Source organism: Pan troglodytes, chromosome 8 (genome assembly GCF_028858775.2).
Source record: "Pan troglodytes isolate AG18354 chromosome 8, NHGRI_mPanTro3-v2.0_pri, whole genome shotgun sequence".
Lineage (NCBI taxonomy): Eukaryota > Metazoa > Chordata > Mammalia > Primates > Hominidae > Pan > Pan troglodytes.
In genome coordinates this window covers 59,681,863-59,695,390 of record NC_072406.2, presented here as the reverse complement: position 1 = coordinate 59,695,390, position 13,528 = coordinate 59,681,863, and the positions used below count along the sequence as shown (strand labels likewise).

The following is a 13,528-nucleotide window of genomic DNA, read 5'->3' as shown; positions in this document are numbered from 1 at the left end:
CTTTGGCCTAGGAAGACTCCTAAAATATAAAGGAAAAAGTAATACAGATTTTAAAGTTGTGCCATTGTAATGTCAGAAAACTAAATAACATTCAAATTTTGAACATGTAATGCTACTATTAGTAAAAATAAGTGTAATTAATGTAAAGTTGTGTAAAGATTACTAAACTTGTATACTTGAAATGATTGAATAGTTCATAGAAGTCATTTGTTTCTCTTTTATTTAAAATGTAGCAAGTTTCTAATTTTAAACACATACATATTAAGAGATGCATTTACATTTTTTTATTTTTAGTTATTATGGATACATAATAGTTGTACATATTTATGGGGTACATGTAGTATTTTGATAGAAGCATACAATGTGTGATGATCAAATCAGGGTAATTCAGAGATCCGTCACTTCAAACATTTATCATTTATTTGTGTTAGGAACATTTTAATTTCATTCTTTTAGTTATTCTGAATTATATAATAAATTATAGTCACCCTATTGTGCTGTTGGACACTAGAATTTATTCTATCTAACTGTGTTTTTGTACCTGTTAACCTTTCCCTCTTTGTCCCTCTGTCCCTGCTCCCCTTCCCAGCCTCTTAACCATCATTGAGAGAGATGCCTATGTAAATCTTAAGATTTTCAAAAGGAGCACACACATTTGGTAAAGCACTCTAACTGTAATGCACGGTACACACAATGCGCATTTTCTCTTTCCTTGCTGTAACCTCTGGTCTCTCAGGTCCCTGCAGAGCAGTATCCTTCCAGATACATATAAACACACATGCCACCCTTTAAAAACACAAACGGTAGCTTATTTTATACACTGTTCTATGCTTTGCTTTTTTCATGTAATATATCTTGAAGGTATATGATCAGTAAGTACTGTAGCTCTGCCTCCTTCTTTTTAATATAACATTCCATTCTGTGGATGCACCATAATTTATTTAGTCTAGCTTATGTTGATTGCTCTGCTCTGGGTTGTCAAAGCCTCCTGAGTACAGCAGAGGCACACACAATACGTGGATTTGGGTGTGTACGTGCGTGTGTGGCTTAGGGGAGTAACACTGGCTTAGATGGCAAAGATTGGCAGCTGAGGGACTGTTTGCTCCCTTTTATTCCTGACCCTACAACCAGCTGCTTGTCCCTTGGCACTCTGGCATCAGATGTGGTGTGAGGATATTCCACCTGTTCTTTGAGCTGGTCCAGTGTTGCTGGAGAGCTCTGCTTGCTGCCTTGGTCTGCAGTGGCAGCTGTGCTTTCCTACAAGCCCAACTTCATATATTCTGTGGTTTTGGGTTTTGAATGTTTCCTAGTTTAATCAAAGATGGGCATTTCTGTTTCCATTTTGTGTTATTTTTAGTTATCCATGGAAAGATAGAAACAGAACTATCTTTAATATTAAAATTACAAGTTTCCAGGAATCAGTTCTGAAATTATTTTGTATCTTTGAAGTGTCTTAAATTTTAAAAATTGGTCTTGGCCAGGTGCGGTGGCTCACGCCTGTAATCCCAGCACTTCGGAGGCCAAGGCAGGCAGATCACGGGGTCAGGAGATCGAGATCATCCTGGTGAACACTGTGAAACCCCGTCTCTACTAAAAAAATACAAAAAAACTAGCCGGGCATGGTGGTGGGCGCCTGTAGTCCCAGCTACTCAGGAGGCTGAGGCAGAAGAATGGCATGAATCCGGGGGGTGGAGCTTGCACTGAGCCGAGATCGAGCCACTGCACTCCAGCCTGGGCAACAGAGCGAGACTCTGTCTCAAAAAAGAAAAAAAAATTGGTCTTATCTGCTTATATTTTCTTATAGACTACCATTCATCATAATCTTTCTGTTTTTTTACTTAATTCTAAACTGGTAGCTATTTCAAATATTTCTGAGCAATTGAGTTATACAAATTAACATACAAGATAGAGGTTTCCATTGCATACTTCCCAGCAAAAAAAAAACAGATTTTTTTTTTTTTCTGTGAGGAGATTGAAAGAAGAGGTTGGTTTTCTGTACCTATTTAATATATTTCATTGATTATCACTTTCTTCCCATTCTTTGGATGTCAGAGACCTGTTATTTGGCTTAAAAATACATTACAGAAAACTTCATTTCTTTAAATTAGGATTTCTTAGGTAAGGGCCAGGTTAGACCCAGCCTTTTCTGAGTTACTTCTCATGCATTAGAATTCTTAAAATGGATGTTTATATCCTAGTGGCCTTGTCTTATGGTTGCCTTTTAGAGCAAGTCAGAGGGTGGTGGTTTCTCTGTCTGGGTGATGCCTGTGTAGTCATTTGATTTAGTCTGGAGTGGGACTTTTCTGTTGAGGGCCAGATAGTGAATATTTTCGGCTTTGTGGATCATATCTTCTGCAGCTACTTAGCTCTGCAGTTGTAGTGCACAGGCGGCCATAGACAATATGTAAATGAATTAATGTGGCTATGTTCCAATAAAACTTTAGTTACAAACACAGGTGATGGGCTGGATTTGGCCCGTGGGCCAGTTGCCAACCCCTAGTGTAGGTGGTCTGTTTTGGTAGTTTCTTCGAGAAATAATGTGTTGTGCTTATAGGTACTGATGCTTATAGATGCCAGCTTTGGGTTTGAAATGGAAATGTTTGAGTTTCTAAACATCTGTCAAGCACATGGCTTTCCTAAAATTCTGGGAGTTCTCACCCACCTCGACTCCTTCAAGCATAACAAGCAACTGAAGAAGACAAAGAAGCGATTAAAACACAGGTTCTGGACAGAAGTTTACCAGGTAGGAAGAGAAATAATTGTTAGACACTAACAGTATAATCCTTTAAAAACAGACTAAAGAGGCCAGGCACGGTGGCTCACACCTGTAATCCCAGCACTTTGGGAGGCAGAGTCAGGTGGATCACTTGAGGCCAGGAGTTTCGAGCTCAGGGCAATATGGCCAAACCCTGTCTACTCAAAAGGCAAAAATTAGTCGGGTGTGGTGGCATGCACCTGTAATCCCAGCTACTAGGGAGGCTGAGATGTGAGAATTGCTCAAAGCTGGGAGGCAGAGGGTGGAGTGAGCTGAGAGTGCACCACTGCACTCCAGCCTGGGTGACAGAGTGAGACTCCATCTCAAACAAACAAACAAACAAACAAAAAGACTGAAGAGACATTACTAAACGTCTCTCTAGGAATTGCCTCCTGAATTCCCTTTGTGTATGTGTTCCCAGTCTCTGGAAGGTTTCCCTCAAGAGAGTGGTTATTCTGGGCCTCTTGGTGTATCTCATTTGTCTCCGTACCTGCTGCACCAGGCAATGTCTGGGTGTTTTGGAGTCGGGACTTAATAGAGTACATCAGAAGTTTCTCCCAGTTACAGGACCAGGCACTGCCCCTTCCTTTCCATACTGCTGTGGTCCATCGGCCACAGAACCGTTTCTGTGCTCAGAGGCCTCACCTCCCTCTCCTCACCATACTTAGACGGATGCCCCGGCTTGGTTGCAGAGCAGTCTGCCTCTGTGTGGTTCTAATAAGTCCTGGAAGAATCCAGCAAGGCTCTGGAAGCCTCAGGACAGTGGCTTTGCTGGAAGTCTCCCTTCTTAGGATTGCTTCTTGTTTAGAGCTTTTATTTTGTTGCAGTATTGACGAGAATTTAATTGAAATTTAATTTTTAATTTTCCTTTAATGTTTAGGTTGCCAAACTGTTCTACCTTTCTGGAATGGTGCATGGAGAATATCAAAACCAAGAAATCCACAATCTGGGCCACTTTATTACAGTTATGAAGTTTAGGCCTCTCATGGCAAACTTTTCACCCTTATATCCTGGCAGACAGGTAAAAAGTGATTGTAAACTTTTTCTTCCTGGGCCATATATTTCAAAGCTAAAAAGGCTAGAAAAAGAACAGTGATAGGATTTATTTTGTGCCTATTTGAATAGTGGGGGTAGAAGTGTAGTTGATGGAAAATGTCTACTTATATCATTGCTCAAAGATGCTGTGCCTTTGGGAGTAAATTAATTATGAGATGTTTAGGAAAATGGGAGGACTTGGAAGCATTTGAGGCTACAGGATGTGGCCCCATCCTACGTTCAGCCTCAGTTTTCAGTGATGCCGCCTTCGTGCCCGGGTGCTGGAGTCCTTCGTGCGTGCCTTCAGTTTCCTTCCTTTGTGCTCTTCTTTGTGCTGTGATTTTCTCAGCCTGGAATACCCTTTTTCCACCTGCCAGAATCCAAGCCACAGTACAAATCCCAGAGCACAGGCTCACCCTCTTCCAGAAACGGATTTTCTGAATGTGTTCTTCACTCTTCCCTGACCCCAGGTGGACGTCATCTCCCATCTGGTGTCTTATGGAATGAATGTCACTTTCAGCCTAGAGACACAGTTGTGTGCCTGCCCCTTTTCCTCTGCTGGATGGTGAACGGTGCCTCCTTATTTCTGCATTTTCTAGTTCCTAAGTGATGTGCTTAGTGGACAAGAGTGTGATGAGTCATTGACACATGAAAGGAGGTATAGGAACTTTGGCATTCATTTCTGCTGTATGATTGAGTTTATTTTTCTAGGATGGAAGATTTGACAAACCCGGAGGATATCCAAACAAACATCAAATGTGACTGGCAGGTGTCACTTTATGGTTATTTAAGAGGAGCACACTTGAAAAATAAAAGCCAAATTCACATGCCAGGTATTCTCTTGTTGTAGAACATACGAGAATTGCACATAGGATTCTTGGGATGGCTTCATTTCTCAGGAAAAATGAAAAATGACCAAACAAGGGAAGATGGCCTTGCTGGAGGTTTTAAAAGTAAGCCAGCTATGTGTAGGCCTGCAAAGGTGTTACCGAATCCCTCTTCTCTGACCTCTTGTAGCTAGAGGGCCACTGTTCCAGTGTGGCACAATGCCCTTCTTTAGGGTCATGGGTTAAGCCCTTGGACTGTGGATCGTTTTTAACCCCCCAGTCAACAGTAGATACTTACTGACTTCTTGTCAGTTGAAGCTGGCTTTTTGGGTCCCGTCTTCCAGGGGTAGAACATTTTGCCATGAGTGACATCAGTTTCCTCCCAGACCCTTGTGTTCTTCCTGAATAACAAAAGAAGTGCTGTTTAAATAAGAAGGAGCAGCTGGTTTATGTGCCTGTTTCTGGAGTTGAGGGCGTGCTGTATGACAAAGACACTGTCTGTGTTGACCTTGGTGGCAGCCATGGTTTTCAGGCATCAGTGAGGCAGGAGTCTTTGCTCTGAACTCTCATTATTCTTTCCTAATCTATTTTTTAATCAAAAAAAGTAATGTACTCAGCTTTTATTTATTGAAGATTTTTCTCTTATACTTATAATAAAGGCCCAAATGCATATTGTCAATATGTAGAATAAAAAGAATACCATTTTTTCATTGTACCAAGCAGAAGAGTCCTGTCCTCCATGCCTCCTTGATCTGTGGCCCCAGCGCGGGCACTGCTGCCAGTGTGGCACCTGCACGGCTTATTTCTGTTTCTACAAAATCAGTGTGCTTTCCAGCTCTCGTTTGTCTTTTTCTTTTTCTCAATCACAGTGGTCTCCTCATTATTTTAAAGTGGATTTCCAATATTTATTTCTTAGTTCTGTAGTTGAATTTTATTGGGTTAAAAGCAGGGTTATTTAAAAATGTTAGAAAAGCTAGCACTGTTGTAGCACTGGAACTGAGGTTTTTCTAGTTAGGTGTTTAGGTTATCAGGTTATATACTCACTGAGCTTTGGACAAGTTTAATGGAGATGGGGATCCATTTCAAGCTTTGTTATAAGGATTTTCTTCTCTGGTGTTTGTGGCATTAAGAAAGGTTCTCAGGAAATGTGTCTAAGATAATTTTGAGAAACTGAGTGAAACCAGTATCTCTCCAGGATCTTTGTGCTTTCCTCACATGCCCTTTCTTTGTGGCCTTGATAGGACAAGGTGGGGCTCACCCATGAGCTGGTCCAGAGTCTCATCTCCACCTACTCCACCATTGATGCCAAGATGGCTTCAAGTCGAGTGATGCTGCTTTCCAATTCCAAACCACTTGGGTCAGAGGCTATAGATAATCAAGGGTAAGTCTACTTTTTTTCTATTTTTAATAAAAAGATATATTACAGAAGATCATATCACCCATAATTCTGCCATCATAACACATTTTGGTGGGATTCATTCTATGTCGTTTTGTTTTTCTTTGTGTGTGCATGTGTCTCTGAGGGCTCTTCACTTACCTGACATTACAAGGGAGTCTTATCTTGAAAAAAAATACAGGATGCATTTTTCAACAGACTTCAAATATTCCTCAAATACCACGCCATCTTCCATAGGTTGCTTTTTTGGTTTTTCAGAGACCTGAGGCCACTTGGCTTTCTTTTGATGGCCAAAACACTAGAGCAGAGTCAGGGAGTTTGTGGCTGTCCAGAAGCCACATGCCTTGTCTCTGAAAGTTTTATTTAGATTATGTTGTATTATCTCCCATGGGTAGGTTTCCACTGATGTGTGGCTTATGTGAATTATTTTTCAGTCTGGGTTGGGAATTTGTATACCTTTATGCTTAGTGGATGTTTGCAAAACATTGATTTTGTTGTATTGATTTATGACTCCCAGTAAAATTTATCTGAAAATTTTGAGATAACGTAGTATGTAATTTGTTACAATGTGCATAAACTACCTACCACAGTGCCTGACGTAATGAGTGTTATTAGCTATTTTCATTTTTGCATATCCTTCTAGTCATCCTTGTCTACAAGAATACTCTCTTCTAATATAGCTACAGGTAAAATACATAATTTTATTTCTATATTCTGAGGATTTTTTTTCTATACAGTCTTTATGTAATCATGATTTTATTGTTACCAGTGTTTTTTTGTTATTGTGGTTTCTTTGTTTTTGTTTTTGTTTTTGTTTTGAGATAAGGTCTCACTTTGTCTCCCAGGCTGGAGTGCAGTGGCGTGATCTTGGCTCACTGCAGCCTTGAATTCCCAGGCTCAAGTGATCCTCCTGCTTCAGCCCCGCAAGTAGCTAGGACTACAGGAGTGCACCACCACTCCCGGCTAATTTTTTTTGTTCTGTTCTAGGGACGAGTTCTCACTATGTTGCCTAGGCTGGTCTCGAACTCCTGGGCTCAAGCAATCCTCCCGACTTGGCCTCCCAAAATCCTGGGATTACATATGTGAGCCACTATGCCTGGCCTGTTATTCCTGTATTCTAACTTATCCATCCCTTATGGTATGATTTTTAGTTTTTTCCAATTTATATTTTCATACTTTTATCTATTGTGCTACGTTAAAAAGCTTCATATAGTTTTCTTTCATCCAGTGATTTTAGCCCCCTGATAATCTTCTCTATCAGTTATGGCACTGGTGACTCAAAATGGATGTTATTCCTCTGTCATTCCTTCTAAGTTTGTTACCTGGCATTTTTAACAAAGAGCTTTCTCTTCTCCCCTTTGTTTCAGCATCACGGCTGACTAATGCACTTGCGTTTTATTCCATGGGTTATTTTCCATCACTGTCATTGTTCTTTCTGATGCCTATGCTGTCCCAGGTTCGGCTGCGGGAGCCTTCAGCCTGTCTCCTGTGTCCCTTCAACTGTCTCTGTTAGTCTTTGAGCATTTCTTACTTTCTGACAGAACCAGAGGATCCAGGCTCATTTTGTCCTCTTCCTGCCTTGGGCCTGGACTCAGCCATTTCTCTTAAGGATCATGCGTTTTTAGCTTAGAAATTAATCAGCTTTCCAGAAGATCTATAAAACCCTAACTTCCCTTTTGAGCAATTTTTTTCTAAAATTAGTTTTTTTTTTTAAGCGTTATTCCTTTATTCTCTCTATAAGTTCTTTTGAAGTGTGGTGTTAGGGAACCATGCCTGAGTTTCCTTATTAACTCTTCCAGTGTTTATCAGATCATTTTTTCCCTACGCTATGTCATCTTAAACATCTTAAGCAATTCATTGACATTTTCTGTTTCTTTGTATTTTCACTGACTATATTGCCACTTCTAGATTAGCTGATTAATGTACAAATTTAATTATTTTGCATATCCTTGGTGATATAGGCTGTTGATGCCAAAGGAGGAAAAACAAATAGACTTGAAAACTGGTCGAATGCGTCAGAAAGCCATTTTTGGAGATGATTCTGTGCGAACGTCTTCTCTCCTTTCTCGATCTCTTAATTTTTTTTTCTTATCCAAATATATACCAGCTGATTTTGTCTTTCTAGAAGATCCATGATCTTTGGTTTAGAGATATATTCTCTTAATGTTAACTGGTATTATAATACTCTTTTCTGTATTTTATTTCAATGCATTTTAAAAATAGAAATGATTGTATTTTCTTTTAACTTGTGAAATAGAGCATGGCATACAAATTTTGTATTCTCATTATTTCAAAAAATTTCCTTCTTAGTGTACAAGTTGTATTCAGCACATAAAGTCCATCCAGCTTTGTTGTAGATGCAGTGTGATTATTACATGTTGATAAGGTGTGAATTGGAGATGGGATCCAAAAGTACTGTACTTATTGTAATTTTTAAGCTAATTGTAGATTTGGTGGTGAATATTTTACTACTGCAAAATGAAGACAGCATTTCATCAGAAGTTGTTTTATGGTCTTTCAGGCATTTTATTTTATATCTTTGATGCTTTTTGCCCATGAAGTATCTCTTTTGTGTGTTTGTGTGTATGTGTACTGATTTGCTGTAAATTTCACAGTGCTCATTGTCAGGGATCATCAGAATCAGGCCTAGGCAGAGAGCTGAGCAGTACTCTCAGTATGTCTCTGTGTCCTGGTTGCCACATATCTCTGTTGTTTATTTATAAATTGGAGAACTCTCTGATGTGTAACAAAGGTTGGATAGATCAGAGACAATTGGAAGACGAATCCTCTACTCTATTGTCACCTCTTTTTCTATTCACACATGTCAGATAGAGACATGCGTGTTGTAAATTATTCTGTCAGAATGAAAGCCTGGCAGATTAAGTGATTTCTTCTCTTTTTGCTGTACTTGATATCGATCTCTTGTTCATTTCTTGATAATATGTTTGGTTATTTTTATTTTCATTGCTTTTGGTGTCAGAGATGGCTTTGGATTCCCTGTTCTGTGTGCTCCTGTCTGGCTCCTGAACCCAGCTGGAGAGGTGTGTCAATCCCAACTGGTGAAGTACTGAGAGGAAGCTACACAAAAGGCAGCAAGGTGTTAATAAGAGTACCTCTGACATTTTAACCACCTCTGACTTTTCCATGGAATGGACAAGTAGTAGTCTCTGTCAGAGCAATGTTTTAAAGGAAAAAAAGAAACTTGAGGTCGTAAACTGTTTATTAATTTATGCTGTTATTTTGTGTTTACTCAACTCATTTATATTGACTTGTAAATTAGTAATTTATGAACTACTATTCATCAATTCATTGCCTACATGTCAGCAAACAAGTTTTCTTCTTAATAAAGAATCCAGTGGCTGGGCACAATGGTTCACACCTGTAATCTCAGCATGTTGGGAGGGCAAGGCAGGAGGATTCCTTGAGGCCAAGAGTTCAAGACCCGCCTGGGCAACATAGCAAGATTTCATTTCTACAAAAAAATGAAAACATTGGCTGGGCATGGTGGCTCATTCCTATAGTTCAGGCTACTCAGGAGCCTGAGGTAGGAGGATCACTTGAACCCAGGAGTTTGAGGCTGCAGTGAGCTATGATCCTAACACTGCTCTCCAGCCTGGGTGACACACCAAGAGACCATCTCTTCAAAAAAGGAATCTAGGGGCATCAGTGTGTGCACACAGCATGGCTTGTGAATGGGGAAGTGCCTGTGTGCATAGTTGTGCTCAAGAATGTGTTGATGATTATATCTTCTCAGCATGAAAAAAAGTTGTTTTTTTTTTTTTTGAGATGGAGTCTTGCTCTGTCACCAGACTGGAGTGCAGTAGCGCTATCTGGGCTCACTGCAACCTCTGCCTCCCGGGTTCAAGTGATTCTCCTGCCTCAGCCTCCTGAGTAGCTGGGACTACAGGCACACGTCACCACTCCTGGCTAATTTTTTGTATTTTAGTAGATACGGGGTTTCACCATGTGGGCCAGGATGCTCTTGATCCCCTGACCTCGTGATCGGCCCACCTAGGCCTCCCAAAATGCTGGGATTACAGGTATGAGCCACCGTGCCTGGCCTGAAGTTCACATTTATAAAGATCTCTCTACGTCTTAGATTTGATTCTTCCTTTAAATATTTTTCTCATTGACATTTGAAAGCACCTGACCTTATATAAAATGAAGAATTTTCATAACTCCATAAAAGGAGAATTATGACATCATCTACTATTTCTTTCTCTTGTCTCATAAATCTAAACCATCAACCTGCTTATTTTTCTATACTGTCACACTGTGTATTCCCTGCATTGAATGCCTTTCTATTGACATTGTCTGTAAAAATTGTGGGAAGTTGTCTGCACCCTAAATTTTCTGTTATGGGGATTAGATATCCAGTATCCATGTTTTTCCAAGTCTTACATCAGAAAGGGTAAATACAGCCCTCACAGCAGCCTGTTGTTTGTCCTGCAGTTGTGTTTCCATCACATTACACAAAGCCTCTTTGTCTTTGTGGTTGTACCCTGCTAATAAGTTTTTTTTAAATTATGTAATGTGTGTATATACAAATACCTATATGTATGTGTGTGCACATACAGCTGATATCTACTGAGATTATGTATGCATGAACTATAGAATTAACTTGTAATTTTAAGAAAATAAATTATTTTGTAAAGATAAATCTCATGTTTAAGAAGGGGAATTACAATTGAATCATTTAGGGATGCCTCAGCCTAAACATAATATGGAAAAAGCCATAACCAAAAGTCATTTTAGAATACTGCTAGGTTACTCAACCTATCATCACATTTAATTAAAATGTCAGTTTGAACCATGGCCAGTCGATTTTCGTTAATATGTTATTTAAATTAACTTGTGAAGTCTTCATTTTAGATATAGAATTTGTGTTAATGAACTGGAAAATAACATTCTATTGCTTGGAAGATGTGTTAAAGCCTAAATATTTATGACTTTGTAAAAGAAGAAAACCAGCTGGTGATCAGTTGGCATTAGTATATAAGGATGTACTCATATTTGATAATAGCCATTTTTTTCTAACAAGAGTAAGGGAGTTGGGAATGGGAGGCAGAGACAGGGACACAGATATATAAAAAATCGTAGACAAAACTGTATTGCGTTCTGAGTATGGTTCTGTGATCCATGGTTCAGTTTGAGAGGTTCCTGTGTCCCTTATGAGAAGGGACAGGAAAGCCAGGAGGACAGGAGTATGTTTGGGCCTGTGCCTGTGCTTCCACCACAGAAGTCAGCAGCTCTACCTTTCTCTTTTCTCCTCTTTATCTAATAATTGTTTCCTCTTCAAATTTGGGAAATGAGCTTAATCGAAGATTTGTTGTGTTTTTTGTTTGTTTGTTTTTGAAATGTGGCCTCAGTGTGTTTGCCCAGGCTGATCTTAAACTCCTGGGCTCAAGTGATCCTCCCTCTCAGCGTCCTGTGTAGCTGGGACTACAGGCATGTGCCACCACACCCAGCTAAGTTAATGCTAATGTGCAGTTTATCTGATTCAATTTTGAAGGGCAGGATATATATAGATAGTTATGTTGTGTGTGTGGTGTGGGGGGGGTAGTGTTTGTGTGTGTGTGTGTGTGTGTATGTATGTATATATTTATATATTACTAGTCCATTGCTGCTACAACAAACTACCAGTATGTCAGGGCATAAAACAAATTTATTACACTCCTGTATGTCAGAGTGTGATGTGGATCTCACTGGGCTAAAATCTAGGTGGTGGAAAGGCTACCTTCATCTCTAGAGGCTCTAGGGGATCTTTTTTCTCACCTTTTCCACATTCTGGAGTCTGCCTGCATTTTTTGGCTTTGGGCTCTTCTCCACTCTCACCATTAGCAACCTTGCATCCCATGGACCCTTCTTCTGTGGCCACATGTCTCTGTGGCTCTTTCCTTCCCCCTTCTCTTCCACTGTTAAGGACTCATGTGCTTACTTAGTCCTGAATGGAGACACCGTCATCATCCACATGAGCCCACTGTCCTAATCCATACAGGCTGCTACAAGGAAATGCATTAGACCAGGTAGCTTATAAATAACAGAACTTTGTTTCTCACAGTACTGGAGGCTGAGAAGTGCAAGATCAAGGTGCCGGCAGTCTTGGTGTCTGGTGAAGGCCTGCTTTCTCATAGAGGCTTCCTTCTTGCTGTGTCTTCACATGGTGAGAGGAACAAACAAGCTCCCTTGTGCCTTTAATAAGGTGCTAATCCCAGTCATGAGGGCAGAGTCTCCCGTAAGGCTTAACCTCCTAATACCATCACCTTGAGGGTTAGGATTTTAACACATGAACATTGACGGAACACAACGTTCATTCCATAGCACCAGGGTAGTCTCCTCATGTCAAGGTCTTTACCTGAATCACATGCATGAGGTACCGTTTTCATGTAAGGTTCTAGGAATCTGTGGACATCTTTGGGGGGCCATTATTTTGCCGATCACATATTACATATATTTTAATATTCTAGACTAGTATGAAAACAATGCCACTTCCATTGCTTTATATACGTATATGTATACACATTGTCTAATGCTATAATTAAAAAAAAGTTGTAGACACAAATATACCCATTTAAAAAAAATTTTTTTTTTTGCTATTTTACTTCATACTGCCAACTCCTTTTTCCTGAAACTGCTTCAACTCTGGAATTCTTTTTTGCTATTAGTTTTATTTTATTGAAATATTCATGAATGAGCATACACTTGTATATGGATTTAAAATTCACAGTAATGTTCTCATGAATTCATCTGTGAATAACATTTTATAGACAAAATGTCTGCACTAGGACAAGAGAAAGATCTATAATTCCTTTGTTCTAAGGTACCGCCATTCATTGTTATTATTTTAAAATACGAGTGTCGACTGATGTTAAAACCCAAAATGGGGCCGGGAGTGGTGGCTCCCGCCTGTAATCCCAACACTTTGGGAGACCGAGGTGGGCGGATCACCTGAGGTCAGGAGTTTGAGAACAGCCTGGCCAACATGGTGAAACCCTGTCTCTACTAAAAATACAAAAATTAGCTGGGCATGTGTTGCGCACCCATGATCTTAGCTACCTGGGAGACTGAGTCCAGAGAATCGCTGGAACCTGGGAGGCGGAGGCTGCAGTGAGCCGAGATCATACCAGTGCACTCCAGCCTAGGTGACAGATCGAGACTCTGTTCTTCCCCCAACCCCCCAAAAAAACACAAAAAGGGATAATTGGCCTGGCACAGTGGCTCACGCCTGTAATCCCAGCACTTTGGGAGGCCGAGGTGGATGGATCACCTGAGACCGGGAGTTTGAGACCAGCCTGACCAACATGGAAAAACCCCATCTCTACTAAAAATACAAAAATTAGCTGGGTGTGGTGGCACATGCCTGTAATCCCAGCTGCTCAGGAGGCTGAGGCAGGAGAATTGCTTGACTCTGGGAGGTGGAGGTTGCTGTGAGCCAAGATCGCACCATTGCACTCTAGCCTGGGCAATAACAGCAAAACTCCGTCTCAAAAAAAAAAAAAAAAAAAATTTATAACT

The 13,528-nt window shown here is 40.2% G+C and overlaps 1 protein-coding gene across 8 annotated transcripts in view; it reads left to right on the top strand.

Moving 5' to 3' along the window:
• The window catches only part of LOC107973101 (uncharacterized), a 76,265-nt gene that overhangs the window by 52,897 nt on the left and 9,840 nt on the right, over positions 1-13,528 (top strand). For 3 of the 8 annotated variants that reach the window (XR_010146615.1, XR_010146614.1, XR_010146613.1), the window contains 3 exons: positions 2,555-2,743; positions 3,636-3,776; positions 5,859-5,998. Coding sequence is in view for 5 of the 8 variants with exons in the window: in XM_063780655.1 (XP_063636725.1) it covers positions 2,555-2,743; positions 3,636-3,776; positions 5,859-5,998; positions 7,001-7,151; positions 12,075-12,176 (723 nt within the window). In the remaining 3 variants the exon portion in view is untranslated. Of the gene's footprint in view, positions 1-2,554; positions 2,744-3,635; positions 3,777-5,858; positions 5,999-7,000; positions 7,152-8,993; positions 9,055-12,074; positions 12,177-13,528 lie in introns of all 8 variants that reach the window. The other 5 variants (XM_063780655.1, XM_063780654.1, XM_063780656.1 and 2 more) reach the window with 3 other exon arrangements.